This window comes from Panthera leo, chromosome A2 (assembly GCF_018350215.1).
Source record: "Panthera leo isolate Ple1 chromosome A2, P.leo_Ple1_pat1.1, whole genome shotgun sequence".
Classification (NCBI taxonomy): domain Eukaryota; kingdom Metazoa; phylum Chordata; class Mammalia; order Carnivora; family Felidae; genus Panthera; species Panthera leo.
In genome coordinates this window covers 143,558,548-143,569,550 of record NC_056680.1, presented here as the reverse complement: position 1 = coordinate 143,569,550, position 11,003 = coordinate 143,558,548, and the positions used below count along the sequence as shown (strand labels likewise).

Below are 11,003 nucleotides of genomic sequence, written 5' to 3'. Positions count from 1 at the left end.
TGTGTGTGTGCACGCGTGTGCGCGCGCGGGGCTTCGGCCCAAGGCTGTGTTTCCCGGGGAAGGAGGGCGTGCGGATGTGTGTGCTGGGCCGCCCAGGGAGTGTGCGGCGGCCGGCGCCGGGCCGAGAGCGAGGCTCCCGCGCTCGCCGCGGCCGATTGGCGGCGCCGGGTGAATGAGCGCGCGTCGGGGCGTCGGGCACAGAGGCGGCGGCGCTGGGCGCTGCGGTGCGCGCCCGCCTGCCGGCCGGGGTAGGGGGCGGGCCGCGGGTGGGAGGGGGCGGGGGAGGGGGAGGGGAGAGGGAGGGAGGGGCGGGATCGAGGGAAGCTGGCGGAGGGAGGGAGGGCGGTCAGAGCGCGGCTGCCGCGGAGCCCGGCGCGGGCGGCTCTGCCGGGGAGCGGGGGGCTCGCAGCCAGGAGGCGGCGCCGCGGGGAGGGAGCGCGGGGCGCAGGGCCGGACCGGGCCGGCCGCGGGGGACCGCGCTGCGGGTCGCCGGCAGGGCCAAGCCGGCCCGGGGGCAGTGTGGCGGCGTAGCCGCGGTCGCCGGGACTCGCCGAGGGGGCGTCGGGCGCGACCGAGAGAAGGGGCGAGACTCGGCGGAGCGTTGTCCAGCTGGGCGCCTGGGCCGCCGCGACCTCCGGTTCTCGGGGGACTTGGCAGAGGAGACCCGCCTGCGGGAGGGAGCGAGAGGAACAGGTCGGCGGGTCCGGGCAGGGGGAGAGAGAGGGCGAGAGCAGCGTGAGCGAGAGAGCGAGCGAGCCTTCGAGGGGTGGTGGGTGTGTAGGGGGACGAAGGTGTGCGATGTGTCTGCACGGAGTGTGTGAATGTGTGTGTAGGGGTGTGTGTGCCTCTCTGTGTGACTGTATACACTGTGCGTGTCTGTGAGAGACGTGTGTGTGCGTGTGTGTGTGTGTGAGAGAGAGAGGGAGAGAGAGAGAGAGGAGGCTGGGAGCTCACAGAGCTTGGGTCTGAACCCGTGTAAGAGGGAGGGGGCTTGGCAGAATCGGATGTGGGTGTGTGCACACGTGTGTGTGCAGGGGTGTGTGAAGGGTGAGTGTGTCACGGGTGCTAGGTGTGGCTGTGTGTGATGTAAGGGGGCCGGGTGCACGTGTATCCCTGGCTCACCCTCCCCTTCCCCCACCAGATGTGTGTTCATGGAGGGGGTATTCAGGGAGGAGGTAGGACGCGGCTGCAGCAGCCCCTTGCGGGGCTTGCCTGCCTGGCCATCTTCCCCGGGAAGCCGGAGCTGGCCAAGCTGCCCCTCCCCCCAAATACTTCTAGGGTTAAGGGGAAGGGAGCAGGCCAAGCCCCAAGAAAGAGGAGAAAGGCGGAAGGGACAGCTTCTGCCAGACCAGGGCACCCTGCCTCTCTGGCGGGAGCCTGGCTGCCTTCTCCACCTCAGCCTGATCGCTGGGCTCTGCGCTTTGCCCCTCCCAGGGCCCTGTGTTCCTTGGGGTCTGAGTGAGAGAGGGTGCCAACATCTCAGGTTGGAGCCCAGGGTGGGGGGTGGGAGCAGCGTGAGGCTTCTCCATGAGTGTTGCTTGTTCACAGTTGTACTAGCAGAAGGGTGCTTGGCACGTAGTAGGCCTCAATAAATATCTGAGGGAGGACAGGAGGCGAGACAGAAGAGAGGGAGGGAAAGGATCTGAGTCGGGAAGTCTGAGTGCCCCCCCCCTCAGCTATCAGGGAGGATGAGGGCAGCTGATTGCCTTTAGGCCCCAGCCCCCAGATTGAGCAGGTTGGGGAGCAGGGGTTTTGGGAGAGGGGCTTTAGCTAGAAGAGAAGGGGAACCGCAGGGAAGAGATTTGTTCTGGGCCTGAATGGAGGGAGGAGCTGGCAACTCTCCTTGGGCAGAACCCTTTGCGTCCTGTCCCCACCACCTGCTTCTCTGTGATCAGCAACCTCTCTCTGGGGCATCTGATCCCAGGCAGCGAGCGCTCATAGCGCCTCTCCTCTCTCCAGGATCTTCAAGCTCAAAAGGTGCTGAAGAACTGAGCCCCCTGCCCACTGAGGCCACCACCCAAGGCCAGGTGGGGCCATGGCAGGGCATGGCTGTCTGGGGCTGTTCTGCTGGGTCCTGCTTGCTGTTCCTGTGGGGCCCCAGCCTGTCTCCTCCATCTCGGGTGTCCCTCTCACCACTTTGACCCCACCACCTCAGAGTGAGGCCTCTATGCTGTCTCTCAACCTGGGACTTAACTTCAAATTCCACCTTCGGGGACCTGCTGCTGCCTGGGGGATCTCTGTCACAGAGACCCAGCCGCTCTCTCCTGGGCCCAGCCGGGAGCCAGAGGAAGAGGTGGCCAGGGGGCTGAGGACCGACCCCATTTGGGAACTGCTGGTGGGCTCCCTTGGGAACTCCCCCCCGGAGTGGGGCTCTGCTGAAGGCAGTTCTACGCCCTGGGCCTCCTCCCAGTCTCCAGAGTCCACATTCCCCCTCTCTGGGCCCACTGACCGGCCCACTGCTCCCTATCAGCCCGGGATGGGCACTGTCACCTGGGACACCGCTCTGACAGCTACGGCACCTCCATCCAGTCCTCCCAGGCTCCGCCAGAGCGAGCTGGAGCTGAAGTTTGACATGGCACTGAGAGCAGGCGCAGCCCCCACGCTCGGGCATCGAACGCTGCCCCTGCTGCCCAGCCTGCGGGCCAGCCTGGCAGAGATTGCTGGGCGCCTGGGACCCTTTGGTGAGTACCTACCCCATCTGGAGAAGAGCCCCTGCTGGGCAGCCTGGCAGGTAGGAGGAAGCTTCAGCCCGGGCTCCTTTTGCAGGGTTCTTCGGCACTACTCTGTCCCCACTGCGGAACTTCTCAAGCCCAAGCCCTCTAGGCCCCACTCGATCCCCAAGCTCTGCCTCTAGAGTTTCAGATTCTCCAGGTGAGTGTTTATTTTGTTGCAACAAACACTTAGGGAACACTTCTACGTGCCAGGCATCGTGCTAGGGGCCTAATCAGACCTCCCTGTCTTCTTTGACTCTGTGTTGCTTTTCCCCCGGGCCTGGGACACGGGCCACTGCTCCTATGGGGAAATGCCCTCTTTGCCATACTGAGTCTGATTTGGTCCTTGTAGCTTAGCTCCCAGCATACGTGTGGCTACAATTCCTGTTCGGTATACATTGGCTCCCTTAGGGCAAGATCTGGGGAAGGACAGGATTTTCTCCAAAGCCCCAACTGCCAAGACTGGCTGGCAGGATAGTGCTTGAACCCCACGTGCTCCTTTTGCAGGGTTCTTTGGCACCACTGTGTCCCCACCCCCAACCCCCCTGGAGAGAAAGCTCCCAAGCTCAGGCCCTTTGGACCCAGCTGCTTCCCTAAGGTCTGTCACGGTTGCAACAGCATCACTAGGTAAGTGTCCAGTTCACTTGCACATGACATTTATTTAGCAGTTACTACATGCTAGCCACTCGTTGGCGTTCTGGGGCTCTTTTATTTTGTTGTCATCATAATCATAATCAGCATTCTCTTCATCGTCACCATGGCGATACGTATTAATGGTCTGAAAACAAGTGTTGCTGGGGACGGTCCCACACAGAGTTAAGTAATGGTCCTCCGGGAGTTTTGCAACCACAGGCAGCGCAGGATGTAGACAAATGTATCAGAGGCAGACAGACACAGGGACTCCTTCATGATTTCCCACAGCCTCAGTACCAACTCCACCCTTCACTCCAGTCTGCCTGGCCTGCCTCTCCACCCCCCCGCCCCAACCTTGGGGCTCTCTCCTTTGCCGTCTGATCTGACATGACATGTTGTCAGATATGGGCAGAACTGGGCCCCTCGTTGGGAAGACAGTGAAGAGAAGACCTTCAGCAGACGGACGCCACCCTTATTTAAAGGAGTCTTTCAGAACATGTACCCAGACAAGCTGGTGGTGCAGAGGAAAGACTAGGGGCTCTGGAATCTTGAGACTTGGCTCAGAATCCCAGTTCACTGACCAACTGGCTGGGTGACCTCGGGAAAGTTATTTACTCTTCCTGAGCCTAAATTTGCTCGAGTATCTAGGGCTTAATAATAGTACCTATCTTGTTATTGTGAAGCCTCCAGAGCATGTAAGCTCCTGGCATGAGGCTGGGCATGAAGTTGAAGTTTCTTAAATAGTAGCTGTTAACCCTGGTTCTGCCTTTACTGCATCCCAGATGCACTTCCAGAGCCTACCTCTCTGACCCCGCAACCTTGGCGCCAAGATGTGATGGCCACCATGACCCACAGGGCAGAGAGCACTCTCAGGCTCCGGTAGGTGAGGCCAAGGGAGCCACGAAGAGGGACCCCTAGGCCCAGCCTTGTTCTGCAAAGCATTTACTATAGCTGTGAATCCGCTCAGCCCTTCACAGTAGGAACCAGCTCCGCAGTGGAAAGCACTGGTCCCCCAGCTCCTTCCAGTTCCGGACTTAACACAGCACCTGACTGTAGCTCACTCTGGAGCAGTCACTGCATGTGGGCGAGGAGGCTGCTGTCCCCTCCCCATCCAGAGATCTGCTGTGGGGTGGGGGGCAGGCTCTGTGGCCCCGGGGGAAGGATGCTGGCTGGCGGTCTGTCAGCCTCGGTGACAGTGCTGGCCAGGCAGGTTTAATGAGTCTGGACAGTATCAGAGGAAGCGCAGCTCGCTGCCCCACCCCCTCCCCCCCTCCTTACTGACGGCTGCAGGAACTCAGCCTCTTCCTGGCTAGTTCTCTCAGATAAACCCAGGAGGGCGACAGGCCTCTTGAAGAGAAGGCCAAGGGGCCTTGCTCCTGCCAGCAGTGTATTAGGGGACAAGGGGAGTCCCTGTCTCCTCTGGGATCTTTCTAACCTAGGTGTGGTTAACCTTTGACTCTAGGACCTCTCTTTTGAATTGGGTCCCCTTCACCTTGGACAGAACCAGCAGGCAGCTGGAAGAAGTTGTGCAGGTCATTAACATATCGCAAGACTTTCCTACCAGTTGATAAGTACCCACTGGCCTTAGCCCCCTGAGCACTCGCTCCCCTCCACTCCCCGGACACCCTGGCCGACATCTATTCTGATTGGCTGCCATCTGTACCCTTTACAGTTGTCCAGTATTTCAAATGCCAGTGACCCTTACAAAGAGGATCAATCTTCTATGATCCGAGAGGTGGGGGTGGGGAGAGGAATGGGGCCAGGCCGCTGAATGGACCACAGCTTCTATTGGGAGAGAGAGATTCCCCAGCCCTTTGATCTGGACAGCTGGTAGATAATCAGGCCTGACTTTTCCATAAATCGAGCAGGCCCCTCTCCCTGACTCCATCCCAGCCAGCTGTGACCTTACCAATTACTCACACTGACATCCTATCTCCTTTCTTGCCCCTGAGGTCAAGAGGGGCCACAGGGCCAGAGTGGGACTACCTTGTAAGAGAGGGCTCCTCCAGAGAGGGATCTAGGAAGTCACTATCTTCTGGACTCCTCTGGGGGAGACTGAGGGCTCTTTCTGGGCAAGCCTCAAGTGGGAAAACAGGGGATGAGCTCAAATGGACTCTCCAAAGACAGAAGCTGGGTTTTCTCTGCCTGTCCCTGCCTACAACATGGCCCAACCCCGGGTACACAGGGTATGCCCAGTCTCCCAAGGAAGCAATGCTCCTAGTTCAGAACTCCCTCCTCTGACACCTGAGCTACGCCTACACTTTGCCTGTTTTCTGCTTTTGATTTTTTCCTGGCTTCTCAGTAATGTTCAATACTTGCTCTCCTTGCCACAGTGCTTGGGGACAGAGGTGAGAGATAGGGTTTCTTCTGGCCCTTGGGTAAGAAGTGGAGCCTAGAGAAAGGTGAGGTAGGACAGACCTCTGAGAGCTGTACTTGTCTGCACAGTGAGCGAAGAGGAGGCCGTGAGGGGTGCCAGGCTGGCTCAGGCTGTGGGGCTCCCGGGCACAGTCTCACTGCCTTTCTGCAGAGCCTGCTAAAGCCGAGGAAACGCCAAGCGAACTCATCCACTTTCCAGAAGTGGTTGGGCAAGAGCATCCGAGAGGACGAAGGAAGGGGGTTGAAGGAGGAGGTGCAAGTATTTGATCCTGTTCATGTGGGACTGATGCCTACCCCTGATGAGCAAGCCATCCCAGCTGAATGGTTCCCCTTTTAATTCCTGTCTGTGTCTTCATTAGGCACTCAGGGGTGGTCAGTCCATCCAAATGGTGTTCTTTAGATAGGGTTCGCACAGTGAAACGATGTGTTGATGTTTGCTCATTTGACTAACGGTGGTCTTCCTAAGCAAGTTTAGGACGCGCTGAGAGACAGCAGCCTTTCGTTAGTTAAACCAAGAACTAGTTTGAGGCCAGAAATAGTCATACTCCCGTGGACACAAACCGATGACTGATCGGTGATAAACATTAGCTGATAATGATGATACCAACAACGATCACATCTCGAATGCTTATTAGGCACCAGGCACTCGGAGGAGATTTGGACACGTCGTCCATTTATCCTCCTAACAGCCTTATGCAATAGGTGCTCTTCCCCAATTCAGACTTGAGGAATGTGATGGAACAGGAACCAGGGCACATACCGCCATTTGCAGTAGGCAGCAAGCTGTGTATATTTAATTTTTGGCTGCTCCCTCTCTGCCCTCCCCAGTTGTCTGATTCTATCTTCCCCTCCTCTCTCCAGAGCTGCTTTCTGCCCCCCTCACTCCTTTTCCTTGTCCTCAGGATTGCTGTGTTTTGCATGTTCCCAGCCTGAGCTGGCAGTGCCTGGGGGTGGGAGTGCACCTGGGGTCTTCCTATATTGTACAGCTGGGGCAAGGCTGGAGCACGGCCAGGCTGCTGGGGCAGGGGTCTGGCTGTCAGAAGACCCGCCCTCCCTCATTCTGCATCTGCCTCCTGTGCACCTTCCCCTCCTCACCAGGGTGTCTCCATCCTTCACCACCATGTTTCTCCCTCCATAGTGTTTGCAGCTGCCGTTCTGCTGAGCTTGCTAGGTGGAGTAGGGAGAGGTTCAGCCTGAAGCATCTTCTTTTGCTGCTTGGCCGTGGGAAGAATCCTTGGATCTCTTTCCAACTCTTCTCTTGCTCCAGGAAAGTAAATTAGGGATCTTACTCCTCACCCTCTTTTTCTTGACTTCCCTTTCCCCAGGGAGGGTAGGGAAGGTGTTGGTGCACAGAGTGGGGCTAGGGGCCTAAGTTAGCAAACCCTAGGGCACCTGAGGGGCTCACTCACGAAGATGGCACCTTATGCCACTATGATCTTCCCAGTGGTTCCTTCCTGGGAGTTCAAGGGTAGCCTTGAGACCCCCCGGGGAGTCCATCTCAATGTCACCTATAAAATGGAGAACTGAAGTGGCTTATATATTAAGAGTCTTAGACCAATGGCTTTGTGATCGAGTCAGGATGGGGACCATGGCCATGAGTAAGCCAAGAGTTGGGGGTGTGGCAGACAGGAAGGCCAGTGGATGGGAAAGGTTGTGTTTTCCTCAGGTGCTGGGGACGGGAATGTCTTACCTCTCCCCCTGCTGCCTGCATGCATATGTGTGTAGGGGCTATTCCTGAAGAGACAGAAAGGGGGGGGGGCAGTTGAAAAGGGGCAAGGGAAGCTTCTCTTAGCACCAAGGTGGGAGTTGGGAGTCAGGGGCACAGAATAAGAGATAAGCAAATCAGTGTCATGAAAAAGCTCTGGAATCACGAGAAGAGGCTCAGACTGGTGCTTCAATCTGGATTCTAGTGGTAGCTCTGCCGATTTGTGACCTTGGACAAGTCACTTTGCTTCTCTGTAGAGCCTCGGTGTTTTCATGGGGCAAAAAGAGGATTCATTTATTCAGGGAATATCTGCTCAGTGCCAACTCTGGGCCAGGTACCATTTTAGGCATGGAGATTCAGATGTGAGCAAAGCAAACAAAAATCTTTGTTCTCATCAAGCTTTCTTTCTCGTCAGAGGATTGAACTAGAGGGGGCTTCTCCAGGTCCTTCCAGTTGTAAAGTTCTGTGGCTTCTTAAAAACTCTTTTCAGTAGAATCACAGAGTGATGAAGGGAAACGAACAAAGCGGGGGGGTGGGGGGGTGGGTTAGGGATGGGGGGAAGGGATGAGAGCTGAAAGTGTTGTGTGAGGAGTTTGATGGGGAGGGGAAGGCTCGAGCAGCTGAGAGGGTGAGCATTGTATTTAAGACAAGGGTGTCCTAGATGCTATGAGACTCTGACTGGTATACAGGTCACCGGCTGTGGGGAGGGGAGGAGGAGGGCTGCATAATTGTTTCAGACAAACGTTCTCTGCCCACAGACCCCACCAGGCCCACCTCTGGCCCGGATGACCCCTCTCCTGCCAGCCTTGGGAAGCCTTCCGTGCAGCCAGAGTGTGGGCCAGGGTCCTGCATCGTGGGAGAATTGCCTGAACGCGAGGGGCAGCCTCCTGTGGCCCCGAGGGCCCTCTTCTTCCTGACCCTGGAGGCCGACTGGGCAGAGGCCAGAGCTCGCTGGGGGCTGGCCTGGGAGGCCCACGTGTACGGGGTAGGCACGCTCTTCGGCCTAGTGGCCCTGCTGGCGCTGCTGGCCCTAGCCCTTTTGCCCTGGCGCTGCCCGCCAGGCGCCCCCTGCCTGGCGCTGCTGGACCTGCTCCTGCTGTCGGCCGGGACCACGCGGGCCTTCCCGCTCTTCTACGACGCCTATGGGCACCGCGACCGGCTGCCCCCGCTCGCCTGGCTGCTGCTGCAGGACCTTCCGCTGCCCTGCCTGGCCGCCGGCCTGGGCCTGGCCTGCCTGCTGCTGGCCCGGCCGCGCCCGCCGCGGTGTCCCGCCGGGCTGGCCGCGCTCCTGCTCCTGGGGCTGGGGCTGGCGGCCGCCGCCGCCCTCGGGAGCGCGGCCCACCGCCCGCTGCGGCCCCTGCGGCTCGCCTCCCGCGGACTGCACGCCTTCCTCGCCGCCCTCCTTTCTGGGCTCCTGCTGGCGCTCTCCTGCTGGGGGGGAAGGCGGCGGCGGGCCGGAGCGCCCCTGGGAGGGTCTGGTTTCAAGGGCGCCACCCCTCTGCCGCAGGCTCGCAGCCCCTTCGCCCCGCGCGAGTCCTGGCGGCGCGCGGCCCGCACAGCCCCGGTGGCGGGCACCTTCGGGCTGCTGAGCGGAGCCCTGCAGGGCTACGAAGTGCTGCACGCCCTGGGCTATGGCGGCCAACCTGGCCTGGAGGGACCCTGGCCCTGGTGGGCCTTCCAGCTAGGCCTGCGCTTGGGCGAGGTGGGCGTCGCGCTCCCGTTGGCGCTGCTGGGCCTCTACCCGGCGCTCTGCAGCCCCCGTGTGCCGCCGCGCTGCTGGGCCAAGCTCTTCCGCCTGTCCCCGGGCCACGCGGCCCCGCTGCTGCCCGGGGGCTGGGTCACCGGGCCCCCCGACAAGGAGCCCCTGGGTGGCGCCATCGCGCGTGGCGACGCGGAGCTGCTGCAGCTGTGCGCCCTGGCCGGGCCGGGCCCCGACCTCCTACTCCAGGGAGGCGGCTGCCGGGGCTTCGAAGGCGCGGCGGCCAACCCGGCCCCTTCTCCGGCCTCCTCCCCCTGCAGCGATTACACCGTGGATTTCCGCCCGCCCTCCCCAATCAACCTGCGGCGCAGCATTGAGGAGGCCCTCTGCAGCGAGGCCCTGCTCACTCCCGGCCTTTTCCAGGGCCCTGCCTACGGGGAAGCGTTGCCTGGGCTGGGCCTCTACCGCACCGCCTCGTTGGGGGCGAAGACCGGGGCCGGACCCAATGAGAGGTCTGAGGAGGCCCTTGGCTCTCCCGCACCGCAGGAGCTCCCCTCTCCCGGGGCCTGGCCCGCGGGCAGCAGCGCCTCTTCCGGCTCACTGTGCGGACTTTCGAGGGACAGCTCGTCCATGCTGCTATGCTCCAGCCCCGACAGGCCTCCACGCTGTCCGCTGGTCTGCGTCCTCAGTCCCCCGCGGCCCTCGGGAAGCAGCCCTAGCCTCCCGGGCTCAGGCTCTTACCAGGCCCTGTCCCCACCCTCCCGCGACTCCCCAGAGCCTACTCTTGAGCTGCAGGCCGCAGAAGCTTTGCTGCAGGAGCAATTCCTGGACGCCTGCCGACAGATCGACGAGCTGAGCATGGGCAGCGACACCATAGACCTGTGAAGAGGCGCCCCCCCCTAGGTGCACCAGCCTTCGCCCCCTCCTGGCGCCTGCTCTGCCCGAGACCTGCACACTGTAACCCTTCCTCAATCCTGCCTGGCTCAGATACCTCTCCCCGCTTCCTTCTCCATCCAGGGGTCCCTGGGTGGGTGGGTGGGTCAGCAGCCAGGCTCTGTTGATTGGGAATTAGTGCCACCTCCTCTGGAGCCCTGGGCTCTGATGCCCTCTGCTGCAATTCTAGGCTGGCAGGGGTCCCACTTTCCTTGGCATTCACCAGCAATAAAGCCCCAAGGTGCTCCACTCCTGACCACCACTCCCCACTCTGGTGCTGAGTGAGAGGGGCTGTCCTCAGAGGACCTCGAGACCGGCTTCAGTCCCCAAACCCACCTCTGCCATACCCAGGAATCCCATTCCTGTATGAGCGAGCCTCCCTGTCCTCCATGTGATCCTTCCCCATAGAAGGGTCCATAGCTCATCTAGGAGACTCTACAGCAGTTGGGTGGGAGGTGAACGCTTTCAGAGTTAATTTATCAATAAAATATTTTCAGAGAAAGGTCTGATCTTCTTGGAAAAGCTTAGATGAGGCAACAGCAGCAGCGGTTCCATCAGTTCGGGAAGAGAAGCGGTGTTGGGGTGGGGTGAGTTCATCTCAGACCCCAGTGACCCTCCTTCCTGACTGCAAGTATTGTCCTGTAGCTGGAATGAGTGAGGGTCCTGGGAGTGACCCCTGGAAGGCCCTCTGACTCTCTGGGAAGTGGCTTGTCAGAGATGAAACTGGCCTTGAGAGGTGAGGCGGGAACTCCACGGTCATTGGTGGAAATGTCTGCATTCCTAGGAGCCTGGCTGCAGGTTGTGGTGGACAGCTGGCTAGGGACCAGTTGGTGGTAAAGTCCTTCACGGAAATGACACGTCAAGGGCTGGATCACTTTGATCTGGGATCCCCAGTCATCTCCCTGCCATGTTACAGACGATTTCTGGATTCACAGAGGAAACTACC

The 11,003-nt window shown here is 60.0% G+C and overlaps 1 protein-coding gene across 1 annotated transcript; it reads left to right on the top strand.

The window, feature by feature from the left end:
- Positions 1-627: 627 nt before the first annotated feature.
- PRRT4 (proline rich transmembrane protein 4) lies at positions 628-10,468 on the top strand. Its single transcript, XM_042927634.1, has 5 exons — positions 628-693; positions 1,960-2,681; positions 2,767-2,871; positions 3,219-3,338; positions 8,184-10,468. Exons 2-5 carry the CDS (start codon positions 2,036-2,038, stop codon positions 10,007-10,009), a joined length of 2,697 nt encoding a protein of 898 aa, XP_042783568.1. The 5' UTR covers positions 628-693; positions 1,960-2,035; the 3' UTR covers positions 10,010-10,468.
- The last annotated feature ends 535 nt before the right edge of the window (positions 10,469-11,003 follow it).